At 34.9% G+C, this 16,941-nt stretch overlaps 1 protein-coding gene across 1 annotated transcript in view; it reads right to left on the bottom strand.

The window, feature by feature from the left end:
* LOC123561701 (protein quiver-like) overlaps positions 1 to 15,733 on the bottom strand; it is a 48,848-nt gene extending 33,115 nt beyond the window's left edge. Inside the window, exon 1 of the mRNA XM_045354246.2 lies at positions 14,127 to 15,733. Within this exon, the coding sequence (XP_045210181.1) occupies positions 14,127 to 14,184 (58 nt within the window). The 5' untranslated portion in view covers positions 14,185 to 15,733. The remainder of the gene's footprint in view (positions 1 to 14,126) is intronic.
* Positions 15,734 to 16,941: the final 1,208 nt, after the last annotated feature.

Genomic DNA, 16,941 nt, shown 5'->3' with positions numbered 1-16,941 from the left:
AAAGCGAACAACATGGATCCTGACCAGACTGCGCAGGCTGGTCTGGATCCATGCTGGTCGCAAAGCCATTATGTTGGTTTTCTCATGGCGCGGCTCATATGTCATCGCCGCTTCCATTACGACGTTGCTCTCGCTACGATCTGTTTCTATTCCAACCCTGGCGGCCCATATACGTAAACGATTTCAATGGTGTTCTATTTTTTGTCTGCATAACAATTTAAACACAATTTTTTAATAGAGTTACCAACATCAATGCCAATGGAAATTTTTAATTAGTCTACTGTATAACGAGACAGTATCGACTTGAGTAATACATTGAATACAATGGTAGCGACTGTCAGAAACAGACCGTGTTTACTTGGTAAAAGATGTCAACTTGTTATTTTATATATATAAAAAAACAACATTGAACTCGTTTTAGATCATAGCAAAAGAATAAGGAGCACTAATATGTCACCTACTCTTTGTAACCAGTAGATGTTTGTTCTGAACAGAAACTCAGTTTTCTTGCCAATGCGTGTTATTTGCATAAAAACGTAGTCTAACTCGTGACGTAATTGTCACTTTTATTTCATGTTAGTATTGACGGACCATCAGGGGAGGTAACTAGAGTCACGGATTAGGACTAGTAAAAACGCTACAAGCAACCACCCAAAATAAGGGAGGATATAAAAGGAGTTAAGAGGGCAATCTTAGAACGCAGTCATGCAATTAAGCAGTTTCGAGATAGTGTTCCGAAACAGTCAGTCTAATGGTGGTGTTTGAGACAGGTCTTTGAATACATGCTGTTCACTACGGGAGAAGTTCTTAGATTGTATTGTATAAACTGCTTTTCTTACGAGTGGAAACTAGTATGGGCTTACACTCCAAGTCCAACTCGTGGCATAATTTTCATAATTGTCACTTTCATTTCATTTCAGTCTGATATTACAAAAGTTTTATGTATCTCGATTACGCCGATTTTTATACTGGTTGCTTGTTACAATATGGATGGACTATCATGTGAGGTATTTGTCTTGCATGCCATATTTGAACAAGTATCTTGTATTATTTATCATTTTTCATGCTCAGAAGTTAGTCTACCAAAATATTAACTACAAAAAAGAAACTTGTCATAGTACTTTTCTGAAGGTTACCATGGTTACTGTGTCATTTATTGTTGCCTTTTAAGGTAATTATTATGCGATGTAAGCTTATTACCGTGGTTACGTTTAAGGTCAAATATGATTATATCTATAAAGAAAGGCAAAATTGCTGTTAAACACGACCTGAAGGAAGCGAATTATGCGCTTCAATGACTACAAGAAAGATACATTCAACAGACATAGCTGAGGCTGACCTACCAGCTGCCATAAAAAGAAATTCTGACATGTACATTCGGGACTCCTTGGTGAAATGCTTAAAGGTTGCGGACTTCGAATCACTTGCCCCTCACCGCTGCGGTTTCAAAGTAGAATTCTTTAGTGAGAGGCTGTCTAGTATGCTTGTGGAGATCGGCTGTTACACCCAGGTGCACAAACGTCTCTTAAATTATATCTAGATGGACATGTGTGTTATTGTTACAAAAGCGCTAGACTTTGCCAGTTTGACTTAATAGCCTGCTGGCGGCAAGTGATTCTGCCTTTGCGACCAGTGCAGACCAAGATCAGCCTGAACAGAAGTGCAGACTGATCATGGTCTGCTCTGTTCGCTATTCAGTCAGTAAATCCCTTCGAATAATAAATGGTTCTGCACAAACTGAATGATGGACCAGTCCAGTTTAGAAATTTAGAAGGCTAAAGGTTAAAATAATTAAGCATAAATGTGACTTCTTATTATTAGAACACAGTAAAGAATTCACATAGGAATTTTGGCTGATTTATAAACGTAAGTAAAAATATCATAGGTTAACATAATTTATTGATCTTCTGAAGAAATTAAGTTTTAATTAAGTCTAGGGAAATGAAAACAAAAGCATAATTCAGTAAAAAAGACAATAAAATAGCTGTAACCTGCAATAATTAAGCATAGGGAAATAAAAACAATAACTCATTTCATTTAAAAGACAATAAATGAGCTATAACATATTTATAGTTTAATAATTAAAACTGTAGGTAACCATTAGCAACCTCTATATTTGCCAACTACATGATCTATTTACAGATATCACTTGACCTAGCATAATAAACCAATAAGTCAAAAGGTTGCTTATTTAATGTTTAGGCTAGTTAAATCATGATCGTTATTATTCTTTATTAATTAGAGTTACACGATAATATTTCTGACTTACTTCTCAGTAATTAACATTTTTGCTTCCATCCGGAAAATGATTATTTCAAACTTGGATGCCTACCAACACATATTAAAACACTCATAAAACATGGCGCAACCTATTCCAGAAATGATACACGAAATATTTTGACAGACATGATGTAATTAAAGTGTATTTTATTAAGGTACGGCTTTCAAAGACGATTCAGTAAAACACGTGCATTTACGTATACATTTTCACCATGTATTTAAAGGTCCATAATGCTTTACATTTTTATTTTAAAAACTGTTTATAAATAAACAGCTTTCCAAATTGATGTTACGCGTAATTACATGGTTAGAAAAGCAGTACTTTTGATATTGCACTTTAACTGTTCTGGCTAGAGCAATAAAGGGAGGTAATTAAAAACAACAGAATCAATAAAACATTCTAGTATATTCAGCAATATTCAAACCTTCGACAAATGTTAAAGAAAGCATTTATCGAAAATAGGATTTAACAAGACATTAATGTATTTTATGTTCATAACGGAAAATCTGGCAGCCACATTTTATACAAAGGCATTATATGAGCCGTGCCATGGGAAAACCAACATAGTGGCTTTGCGACCAGCATGGATCCAGACCAGCCTGCGCATCCGCGCAGTCTGGTCAGGATCCATACTGTTCGCTTTTAAAGCCTACTGAAATTGGAGAAACTGTTAGCGAACAGCATGGATCCTGACCAGACTGCGCGGATGCGCAGGCTGGTCTGGATCCATGCTGGTCGCAAAGCAACTATGTTGGTTTTCCCATGGCACGGCTCATATGAGCCTTTAACGTAATTGTGTGTAATACTACGTCCGCTTTCAAGCCAAATGCACCAGATTAATTACACCATGCACATCAACCTATAAAATGAACTTGCATACATTCTACGCTTGTGGTAAAATTCAAAATGTTTTCCTGTTTCTATATCACAACTATTTACTTAATTCCTCTATCATTTTAGTTACATATTTGTACTCTTCAAAAGTTGTCGGTCTCTGCCGGAGACATATTATTATTATAACACAAAAGCATTAACTTCCTGAAAAATAAACCATTATTTATAGAATTTTATCAGGTTGATGAGGGTAGGGTGGTTGTAGAGAGTATTCGAAATTCGAAATACAACAGCAGCTGTGTATACAACAATACGCAGAAAAATATTACTATGAATATATTTTCGAAACAAAAAACCAGTCGTCTCTTGCTCTTTCTTTCGAAGAAACAGAACAGAACAGAACTGAACAGATATTTTATTAACGTATACAATACATGTATCTTGTTAATACAGCATGAGATCATACATATTAGACAATACACGTACACTGTTTCGGTGTTGTTTGAAAAATCGTTTTTCTTTGTTCTAATAATTCATAATTTTGAACGTAAATCTCGAGTATCATAATTATGTATTCTACAATAATATTATTTCACTAGAGGACCAAGATGGCCTAGGTCGCTCACCTAAGAAACACACCATAACAGTGTAAACAAGTTTTACCTATAGTGATTTCATTGAAACAAATATTCCAACCAGTTTTCATTAAGATTGGACCAAACATGTGGTCTCTTAAGTGTAAACAAGTATTTTCTTCAACTTGACCTAGTGACCTAGTTTTTGAGCCAAGATGACCTACATTTGAACTTGGTTTGATCAAGGCAATCATTCTGACCAAATTTCATCAACCTCAATTGAAAAATACAGCCTTTATCGCATACAAAACATTTTTTTTCTTTGATTTGTCCTAGCGACCTAGTTTCTGACCCCAGATGACCCATATTCAAACTTGACCTTAATTTCATCAACGTTATCATTCTGACCAAATTTCATGAAGATCAATTGAAAAATACAGTCTCTATTGCATACACAAGGATTTTCTTTGATTTGACCTAGTGACCTAGTTTTTGATCACAGATGACCCATATTCTAACTTGACCTAGATTTCATCAAGGCAATTATTCTGACCACATTTTATGAATATCGTGTGTAAAATGCAGCCCCTATTGTGTACACAAGGTTTGTCTTTAATTTGACCGGGTGACCTAGTTTTTTTACCCTAGATAACTCATATTCATTTCCACCTAGATTTTATCCATACAAACATTATGATTAAATTTCATGAAGATCCAGTGTAAAATGCAGCCCCTATTGAATACAAAAGGTTTTTCTTTGATTTGACATAGTGACCTAGTTTTTGACCCCAGATAATCCATATTCAAACTTGACCTAGATTTCATCAAGGCAATCATTCTAACCAAAATTCATGAAGATCAATTGAAAAATACAGCCTCTATCGCATACACAATGTTTTTCTTTGATTTGACCTAGTGACCTAGTTTTTGACTCCAGATAACCCATTTTCAAATTTGACCTAGATTTCATCAAGATTATCATTCTGACCAAATTTCATGAAGATCAGCTAAAAATACAGCCTCTATCGCATACACAGATTTTATCTTTGATTTGACCTAGTGACCTAGTTTTTGACTCCAGATAACCCATTTTCAAAATCGGCCTAGATTTGATCAAGGTAATAATTCTGATCAAATTTCATGAAGATCAGTTGAAAAATACAGCCTCTATCGCATACACAAGGTTTTTCTTTGATTTGACGTAGTGATCTAGTTTTTGACCCCAGATAAACCATTTTCAAATTCAGCCTAGATTTCATCAAGGTAATCATTTTGACCAAATTTCATTAAGATCAGTTGAAAATACAGCCTCTATCGCATACACAAGGTTTTTCTTTGATTTGACCTAGTGACCTAGTTTTAATCCCAGATGACCCATTTTCGAACTCGGCCTAGACTTTTTCAAGGTAATCATTCTGACAAAATTTTATGAAGATCTGTTGAAAAATACAGCCTCTATCGCATACACAAACTAAATGTTGACAGACGACAGACAGACAGACAGACGCCGGACATCCAGCGATCATACGCATTGCTCAGGTGAGCTAAAAATCAACTCCTCTAGCTCTTTTTAAACACATTTGCGTTTTTCACTATTATCAGTTGCTTTCACGTGCATTTCTAAAAGTGCATTTACTATATATATTTGCATAAACATTAATCACTCTTCATAGCTGTCGAGTATGAACGTGTTGCATATATGTCTTAAGATGCATTACAAACATCCAAGTACGTGCCATCTGGCTTCCAGCAGCTTAAATTCATTTGTGTCAGTTAGAGCAATGCAATTGTAAATCGGAGTTCACCTAGTGTTTTGAGCTATAAACAAAACCTGTAACATTCTTCTGTGATCCTATGCTTAACTGGAGGAGTTGTGATTTCTAAGTCTTAAACTTCCCCACCCCTATCAATTTATTCATTAAGGTTTTATTACACGAGTCCTTATATCGTCGGTTCATAGTTTGAGCTATTGACCGCTATATCATGTTGAAAAACTCTTACTGAATGGCTTGCCAGTCAATATTCGGATCTCGGGCAAATGTTTGACTATTGACCGGCAAGTCATTTAATAAGTGTATACTATATAATCGCCGTAAATGAATAAATTAACCTCGATCAAAAATCATGTACGCTAACTAAAATTCTGCAATGTTTACCTTCTTATAAAATAATACGATAGACATTACATGAACAGAACAGAACATAGTTTATCCAACTTGTACACATATACACTTACCTCGTTGTACAAAACATTCAAATAATATTCATAATATACATGGTCATTTCAAAATAGATGTGTTATGTGTAAAGTCTTTACAAACAATACTTTCTATATTACATACATTCATGATCTTTCACCATTTCAGTACTTGTTTAAATAGTTAATGCCTCTTGTTGTAACAAGCACAGTTGAAAGATCAAATGCCTGAATTGCCTGAGTCGGCTAATGATTGATGTACTGACAGTATAGTCTACCAGTTTCAGTTTGTTTTTAGTTTTTTTTCTTAAAATTTCATAACACAGCTCGATATTTACCCGAAATATTATATCCGGATGCGATTACACTTTTCTCCAGTTTGAACAATATATTTTACAAATTGTGATGATACGAAGACATTTAGCAGCAATTGGCAGTATCTGACATTGAAGTTTACGGTTAAATTACCTCTTATTTAAATCTTTTCATAAAAAAGTTGTTTCGTTTCGCCAAACATAGACGATCTACTTTCGATTTCAAAAACTACAAGAAAATACAATTTAATGTTTCGCCGATTTGTTTATTTCTCGAAAAATAAGAATTAAAATCATTTTTAATATCGGTAGTAACTAAACAAACCAGTAAGAGCTTCTTCTTCCGATAATTTATCCGTTTACTGACTGCAAAATTCAACCCACGCAAAGTTTATAGAAATCATACGATGCGTGTTTACGTTCAATGTGGGAGGATTAAGGCTGATCGGCTATGTTACCTAACGCATCCAGACGATTCAGATTTTGTTTTTAAAAAAGCATTGTGTGCGTTTCTGTAATTTTATATACGTTTTTATACGCTTAGAAATTATTAGACATGCGTATTTGCATTATTTCTATACGTAATTTACGCTAATACGCATCTTATCTGGAGCCCTGCAGTGGAACTATTTTTTGTCTTTCGCTGGATGTTACCCAAGCTTTGTAAGCCTGCGCAATTCTTAAAATGCACATTTATGTTTAATGAGTTACATTCGAGAATTGCACAATTACAAGTCATAAATATGACAGATTACATCGTATATTGGTCATAGCAAAGGGAATTGACACAACTTAACTTCATTCATGCAGTGAACTGTTTGAAATTTGAGAAATCTAATGGAACTACATCCCTTCACATGTTATTCGGTCCATTTAGAGAATCGTTGGATAGCAAGGACTCGTCAAAAGGCTTTCAGCCTTTAGCCGACTCAAAAAATAATAAATAATTAATTTGCAAACTAAAAGTAAAATTGTTAGGATTTAGAGAATGAACAGAAGCTGACATGATTCAGCAGTTACGCGCTATAATTAAACTATTTATTTTAGAATAAGACTTGAAAGAAGTTCCATTCAATGTATTCATACTGCATATTATCAACAGCTTTATTTGCTGACTATTCAATTTTTCAACCCTTTTATCGTATCATTAAAAAAAAAAAAAAAGATTTTAGTCGTACATGCTACTGGTTCAACTGAGTGAGACAGACTTTTAAGAGAGATTTTCATGTTCCTGCCATTCCTAGGAAACCAATTTAGATAAGCAAATTATAAAAAGATGTTCAATTTAAAATCATCCGTCCTCCTTAACTTGATGTCGGGTTGCGCCTTCGTGATATCTGAACTCCAAACAAGGATTTTATTCAATGAAAAATCACTGCAAAAATTTTGGATATACCATTTCTTAAATAATAAATGTAATATACTATTGCTAATTCATATGTTTACTAATCAACAGTGAAAGATTACAGTAATTATGTCTTAGGCCATAATATGTAATTATATTCAATGATTTGTGGTTAAAGAAAACCGATCTGACAGAGGCATAATTTGCGCTCTAATGACTACATTGAGGAAGACTTTCAGGCCGAACAACTAACTGCCACGTGAAAAAAAGAGTGCTCAACATAAACGTTTACAGTATATAATTATGTGTTAAAATCCTTGAATTGAATTTTCTTTTTATATCACAACCATCCGGATGTTTCTAAATACATTTTACTACACAACAATATACCAAGTGCCAATTCTTCTCTTTTATTACAGTCTCATCATTTCTTATAAATCCTTAGTTAATTAAAAGGCTCTGCTAGTAAGACAGTATACTCTTAAAAACTGAATAAGAGAGACGGGAAGAGAGTTTCACGGTCCTGCTATAGGGAATCTACTGAGATAAGCAAATGTGTAATCAATTTATAAAACGATGTTCAATTAAATCCAGCCGTCCTCCTTCTCTTGATGTCGGTTTGCGCCCTCGTGATATAATTTCTTCGCATCTGAACAGTCTTAAAAACTGTTTTTATTCAATGAGAAATCACTGTTTTTGGATATACCATTTCTTAATAAAATGTAATATACGATTGATAATTTATATGTTTACTAATTAACGGGGAAATATTACAATAATTATGTCTTAGGCCATATATAATTATATTCAATGATTTGTGGTTAAAGAAAACTGATCTGACAGAGGCATAATTTGCGCTCTAATGACTACATTGAGGAAAAGTTTCAGGCCAAACAACTAACAGCCACGTGAAGAAAAGAATGCTCAACGTAAATGTTTGCATATATATAAGTTAAAATCGCTGAGTTGCTTTTCTTTTTGATATCAGAACCATCCGAATGTTTCTACATACATTTTACTATAACACAACAATATACCAAGTGCCAATCTTCTCTTTTATTATTCTCATTATCTGATATATAAATCCTTAGTTAATTAACAAGCTCTGTTAGTATGACAGTACTCTTAAAAACTTTATTTATGTCTTTTTGTCTGTCTGAGATAGAAACTGCACAAAAGCATTTTTCTGAACACTTGATTGTTACATACAGTTTCTTAATGAGGCAGACATGATGTATAGAGGGTGCAGGTGAAACAGAGCATGTATAGGGCATTTGATTTATACTTGAATATGTTCATCTGAATATTGGCAAATTTACTTCATGAAATTGTACAAATATTGTATAAACAACAATACAGAAAATATGTAATTACGATTATTTTCTAAAAGAATTACAGCATACCAAAAACCGCACTGACCATCCAGACTCTCTCTCTCTCTCTCTCTCTTTAATTCAAGACCTCAGTGTTCATACTGCATACAAGCCCCGACAGTGTTGGTAATACCTGGGTCTAAAAATAACGGGCATCTGGTGTGAAGATTTATAAAAAAAAACAACCCTCTTTACTCAAGGGAGACAACCTTCAAATCTTTCTATCCGTACTTTAAAAACTGTGGGAGAGTAACTGTGGTAGAGTATAGCACAATCAAGCTTCTTACAGTTCTTATATTGTTTTGTTGATTTTGTGTTTGTGTTTTATTTGTTTTGGGTTTAACGCCATTTTTTCAACAGTATTTCAGTCATGTAACGGCGGGCAGTTAACCTAACCGATGTTCCTTGATTCTGTACCAGTACAAACCTGTTCTCCGCAAGTAACTGCCAACTTCCCCACATGAATTACCAGAGGTTGAGGACGAGTGATTTCAGACACAATGTCTTTTATCAAATCTTTGATTGTCTCATATTTTTAGATATCATTGTTGCAAGAACTTTAAGACATTTAAACAGAGGTTAAACATAAATACTGTGGGATTTCATAAAATCTTTGTCTGTTTATTGACAAATTTAAGAACCTGTAAAAATGTGTGTGTTCGGGTTTAACGTCTTTAACGTCAAGAATTTTTTTCAGTCATATAAACGAGGGTAGGTTTCTTCTTGTAGCAGTGGGCACAATGTCCAACTTTATAGTGCTGTCTCACTGGAATATCACGCCGTAGACACATGGCATGATACCCCACCCAGTCACATTATATTGACACCGGGCTGACCAGTCCTAGTACTGTTAAAAAGAATTATGAAAACTTTTCTATGTGCAGAGGTACAATAATACACGGTTAGTAGCTAGATTAAAACTACCCCACATAGTTTTAGCGGAGCTGACTCCATCTCCCCACCACTACCCCCACCCCACCACCACCTCCACATACACCAACAATAATTTGTTAGCTCTAATAAACGATTATGCACATCATTTTATTTTCGACTATATGTTCAAGAGATATTTGATGCAGTGCACATATGTTTAGTATCTTTGATAAGAGTGCTAATCTGGTAAACCTATTTTATTTGTTTCATTTTCAAGGAAAACAAACAACGGGAATTTCTCACGTTCTCATAAGCTTCATATTGGTCATGTACTCGCAGAAAGATTATGTTGTTTACTGAATGTTTGCAGGTAGATTTATTTATCAGTTTATATACAGTAAAATATTACGTTCCTTTTCACCGCAAATACATCAATCAAATTTCGATCAATAATTTTGAAAGCTTACTACACTGCCGTAAGTATTAAATGTTAACTGATTAATTAAAGAATAAGATAGGTCAGAAATTTGCATAAAGCAATGGTTATTTCTTATGATTAAATTCTTTGTGTGAAAAGGTTTATTCAATGTGTAGTTGGGTTCAGCGTTGTTGGCTAGTTGCTGACTTATTTAAATGCCCAAAATCGTATCAAAGACGAAATATAGGATGAATTTAGTCTCAAATACAGGCGACTCATTAGAGAAAGGCTTTTTACTACCACTCGAAGGGACGCTGGTCACTTGCATATGATTAACATACGTACTCAATGAACACTGTAAGTTAAATGACGTAAGTAATGTACGTCATATGGACGTCTTTGTTCGTAAGGTAAGTGTCACACACATAATGGACATGTACTTCGCGTGAACGTCTTTAATTGTTCGTAAGGTAAGACTTAGTGACACACATAATATACATGTATGTCACATAACGTCTTTGTTCGTAAGGTAAGTGTCACATACATAATATACATGTACGTCACGTAACGTCTTTGTTCGTAAGGTAAGTGTCACACACATAATGAACATGTACGTCACGTAACGTCTTTGTTCGTAAGGTAAGTGTCAGACACATAATGAACATGTACGTCACGTAACGTCTTTGTTCGTAAGGTAAGTGTCACACACATAATGAACATGTACGTCACGTAACGTCTTTGTTCGTAAGGTAAGTGTCACACACATAATGAACATGTACGACACGTAACGTCTTTGTTCGTAAGGTAAGTGTCACACACATAATGAACATGTACGTCACATAACGTCTTCGTTCGTAAGGTAAGTGTCACACACAAAATAAACATGCACGCCACGGGGACGTCTTTGTTCGTAAGGTAAGTGTCACACACATAATGAACATGTAAGTCACATAACGTCTTTGTTCGTAAGGTAAGTGTCACACACAAATGAACATGTACGTCACATAACGTCTTCGTTCGTAAGGTAAGTGTCACACACAAATAACATGACGCACGGAGTCTTTTTCGTAAGTAAGTGTCACACACATAATAAACATGTACGTCACATAACGTCTTGTTCGTAAGGTAAGTGTCACACACATAATGAACATGTACGTCACATAACGTCTTTGTTCGTAAGGTAAGTGTCACACACATAATAAACATGTACGTCACATAACGTCTTTGTTCGTAAGGTAAGTGTCACACACATAATAAACATGTACGTCACATAACGTCTTTGTTCGTAAGGTAAGTGTCACACACATAATAAACATGCACGCCACGTGGACGTCTTTGTTCTTAAGGTAAGTGTCACACACATAATGAACATGTACGTCACATGGCGTCTTTGTTCGTAAGGTAGGTGTCACACACATAATGAACATGTACGTCACGTAACGTCTTTGTTCGTAAGGTAAGTGTCACACACATAATAAACATGTACGTCACATAACGTCTTTGTTCGTAAGGTAAGTGTCACACACATAATAAACATGCACGCCACGTGGACGTCTTTGTTCGTAAGGGTAGTGTCACACACATAATGAACATGTACGTCACGTAACGTCTTTGTTCGTAAGATAAGTGTCACACACATAATGAACACGTACGTCACATAACGTCTTTGTTCGTAAGGTAAGTGTCACACACATAATGAACACGTACCTCACGTAACGTCTTTGTTCGTAAGGTAAGTGTCACACACATAATGAACACGTACGACACGTAACGTCTTTGTTCGTAAGGTAAGTGTCACACACATAATGAACACGTACGTCTATTAACGTCTTTGTTCGTAAGGTAAGTGTCAACCACATAATGAACACGCACGCCACGTGGACGTCTTTGTTCGTAAGGTAAGTGTCATACACATAATAAACATGCACGCCAAGTGGACGTCTTTGTTCGTAAGGTAAGTATCACACACATAATGAACATGTACGTCACGTGGACGTCTTTGTTCGTAAGGTAAGTGTCACATACATAATGAACATGTACGTCACGTGGACGTGTTTGTTCGTAAGGTAAGTGTCACACACATAATGAACATGTACGTCACGTGGACGTCTTTGATCATAATGTACGTGTCAAACACATAATGTACATGTACTTCACCTGGACGTCTGTGTTCGTAAGGTAAGTGACACACACATAATGTACATGTACGTCACGTCTTTGATCGTAATGTACGTGTCAAATACATAATGACAAGCAGACACCGTCGTTTTTATGACTAAAAAATTGTTGAAAAAGACGTTAAACCCGAACACACACACACACATAATGAGCATGTACGTCACGTGGACGTCTTTATTCGTCATGAAAACATTCGCTTTCCTTGCGTACCCTCTCTACCTTAAGTACTAACTTGGAGAAAGTACTAACTTGATGGAGCAAAATACAATAGTTTAATTAGTATCGAGCCATTTGGTTATATGCACAAACACACATGTGGTTTGTACAAATTAACAAGTTTACAGTGCTGTCGCTTGGGAATGTACCACAGTAAAATGCCATTAATAACAAACATTATATAGTATTAACTATATTCTAGAGGCTATGTCATTAGAGCGATGTGAATAAATAATAAGCATTACACTTTTATTATTTAAATGTGTTATTGTTATTGATAATTTATCTAAAATATACAAGGTGTTAAAATTTCTTCTTAAATATACAACGGGTTAAGCTGTCGGGTTGAATAATAAATAAGTTGCTATCTTAAGTTTAACATTCACTATTCTAACCTCTTACATTTTAACTATCAATGCCTTTTTGTCATAACATAAAAATGTAATTAAAAAGAAAAAGGTCTTATATTAAGGACTGTTTTGGTCACCTGTTAGTGACACCATGAACTCGTTGTCTTTCCATATATTTCTTCTGTTCGCACATACTAAATTTCATTTTTAATTCATAGATGGCTAATATTCCAGGAAATATTTTTGTACACATTTTATCGAAGTAGATAAATATATACGTAACTCTATAAGATAGATATATACGTAACACTATACTGACATTATCATCCGCTGTCTTACAGATTGATCTCTGCAACCACTGACTACCACAAATACTCTCCTTTCACCCAGGACTATAGTCCCCCACCTGACATCCCCTTCCTTCCAACCTTTGAGCAGTTCAATGAACATGCTTTACCATAATCTTGCTTTTCACCCCTGTTTTTATTTTTTAAATCACAACACATTTTACTTTCGTTATTTTTTTTTTGTCCCAATTTCTTTTTATTTCAGCGACAATCTTTGTAGCTTGACGCGCACGAAAGTAAAGGGTTAAACAGTGAAGGAAGATTTTATAATAGACATGAGACTACGGAGCACACTGCTTTTCATGTAGTCATACATTCTAACGCATCTTTCTAAACACCAATTACTGTTGGAAACCGGCGCTTTACTCAAAACAAACAGACAAATCTAGGCATCAGCATCAGCATGACAACTATCTTTCAAGTTTTTAAATATTTTGATTTTATACTTTACATTTCCAACACTACCAAGTTTTGTGTGTTTTCTTTGTTTTTGTTTTTGTTGGGTTTATAACGTCACACTGACACAATCATAGGTCATACTTTTGATGGTGGAGGACGACCCCCAGGTGCTCCTTCGTGCATCAATTCAACAAAGGCCGGCACCTGGTTAGAATACCGATCTTCCGTAAGCCAGCTGGATGGCGTCCTCACATGAAGAATTACACGCCCCGAGCGAAGCTCGAACCAACATCGGTAGTTGGCAAGAAACTTCAAGTTTGAGACCTTAAGAACTCGGCCACGGAAGGCCCTACTACCTAAATAGAACATGTTTATAAAACCTTACCTTGGAGCATGTTTAAATATATATTTTTAAAACATACATACCTTGGAATAGTAGAGCTGTAAAGAACAGGTATCGGAAACAATACATCCCACAATCCATTCATACATCGCCATCTACATGTATAATATCACAGTAAAACACACATGGTAATCCACTTTCAACTTTTGTTTCTATTTTAATATTCCCATTTGGTTATGCTGAAAGCCTTTTTAAAACAGTTTCAATTGGTTGTCGGTTACTGTGTCACTTCTATGGGGCCTTACATGCTTCTTTTTAATAATTTAATTTTTCATTAGAATTTAATACACATTCATTTATTACACGTTTCTTCACTTCTCAAATATCGCACTTTTTTCTAGATTAGATCCACAAATATACACAAAAATTCCAGAGAGTTACCACCGTCGGGCGTTTAGAACAACTTCTTTCCAAGATACAGCATCAGTTAACACGTTATTGTTGATTAAGTTTGGCTTTTGACGCATATTGTTTCTCTCCCTGATCAACTATTAATGAGCAAAATCAATGAGCTAAATTCGGGTAAAAAAGTGCGTGACAAAACCGGCTGTCTGTCTAAATTTTAAATCAAATATCCATTATACGGTTCAGTATTAGAACCAACATACACCGAGATATCGTTAGCCAGCTATCGCTAAAAAAAAACTTTGAAAAAACAGCTTCCGTAAATTCTCTTAACCAGCTTCTTGGCAGCGAAAACGCTAGATTCCAGAGATAAAAAACATTATCAATTCTTAAAATAGTTCCAAGTTTTACATGAAGCAAACGTCTGGTGAATGTTTAACACAACTTCTATAAGATCTAGCGTCTATGAGAATCAATAAGTCTACCCTATGAGAACAGGCTTCCCTTAACGAGCGTTTGATATGTGTAAATTATATTACCAGAGTATGATGTTAATGATTTTTGCTTGGCAATACTTCCAGTTGTTGTATTTAATTACAAAGTGAAATAAATTATTCATCTAAAAGTCACACGCATTCAGCCCGTTAGTGTTTGCCGACGCACGGAAGCGGCAAACGACTATTCTTTATAACGTCTATTCTATAACAAATGTGTTTCATGCGATTTCATATATCTTTAAAGAGAATAATTTTTACATCTATTGTTTAACACTGCTTTGGTGAAGAAAAACAAATCGATCTAATCGTATTAAATTAATTATTGCCATATGAATAATTAAATTTCTTTTTAACACTATTCTTTAATGTTGCTTTTGTCTATATATCCGTTTATTATTGTTCCGTGAAGAAATATTTTGTGTTCCGTGCACACCGTGTTATTTACCGTAAAACATGTACAGTTTACCCGTCAGCTGTTCGGTGTAAATCATGCGCTGCCAACGTTATCTTTCTCTGCAGATAAGTATCAGCAACTCTTAGCTTCCGCAAAATCTTCCTCTGATGTACTAATTACTAATCTATTGATAATATATCCGATTGCACATTGCCGCATGCATGTAACACTTCTGTTCCTGGGAATGGACTAAATTCCGTTTATGTAAAGCTGTATTTTAAGAAGTCAAAATCCATTTTGTTTTGTTTTGCACACTGCAACAAAATTTCTCAGTGGGATTTAAATATTATACTTAAGAAAGTTGAAATCTGTTTAAAGGTTTCAACTTTCCGCTCATTGATCTTTATATAAATTACGCACCCGGGTCTTGATAATATGGCAAAATTTTAATACGGTCACAAATGTATTGAAAAGTTGTCGATACGCTTAATTTTTATTTGGATAATGAAAATTGTTATAGAAAAACGATTTGTACGCTATTTGGCTTTAGTCCATAGTATAATCGGCAATTGTGGGTAGATCGATACGTAAATTGGTTTCACGTTAGTAAAATATTGATTAACCATATCGCCTTGTTAAGGCTATAATTATTATGCTGAGTATAACAAACACGTTACGTCATCCCTGACATAAACTCATGTGCCTGTTTTAATTTTACCGGCGGGACCAACAAACACGATTTATGGCTCGTGTTTCATTAATTTGTTTAGTTTTCAGAGATAATTTAAATCGGTTGTTATATCTTCTAGTCAATATGTGCCTTGAAACTCAAAAGAAAATAACATCAAAAGAAATGAATGCAGATTAAAAGGTTGTTTGTTAAGGAGCCATGACCGTGGTATAGTGACTTTAGAAAGCTGCTATATATTTCAATTTAATATATTTTCACTTTAAAGATTACACAAGATCATGAGCACATTCTAAACAAATCTGAAACTACAAAAAAAACAATACTCGGCAATGTTTGAGCCGCACCATGAGAAAACCAGCATAGTGCGTTTGCGACCAGCATGGATCCAGACCGGTCAGGCTCCATACTGTTCGCTTTCAAACCCTATTGCTATTAGAGAACCCGTTAGAGACAGTATGGATCCATGCTGGTCGCAAATGCACTATGTTGGTTTTCTCATGGTGCGGCTCATTTTTTTCTCAATGATGTTGGCAGTTTTGAAGCTAGTACCGTTTGGTTGCAACATTTGACTTTTTATAGAAAAAGGCGTTGACAGAAATATGTTAAGGCCGAATGACTGTACGTGTGACCAGTTTAATTCATTAAGTTCGTTTTCATAATCTATGATTTAATGCTATTTATTTTTGTCCTTATTGTACTAATGGATTAATATACTTAATGTCTTAAGGTTTTGAGGACTAGTAAACTGTCCTATGTATATGCATTATATCATTTATAGTACGGTTATAAATTCTTGCTTAATCATGACAATCTTTTGTTGTTTGCAAACAGAACTTGAATGACGCACTAGACATCGTACGTGTGTAGAGCTGCATTGTTTCAACCATGTCCACCAAAATCTGTACTTACAC

Source organism: Mercenaria mercenaria, chromosome 10 (genome assembly GCF_021730395.1).
Source record: "Mercenaria mercenaria strain notata chromosome 10, MADL_Memer_1, whole genome shotgun sequence".
NCBI lineage: Eukaryota > Metazoa > Mollusca > Bivalvia > Venerida > Veneridae > Mercenaria > Mercenaria mercenaria.
Note: the sequence above shows the minus strand (reverse complement) of the source record. Positions and strands in the feature narration are given on the sequence as shown.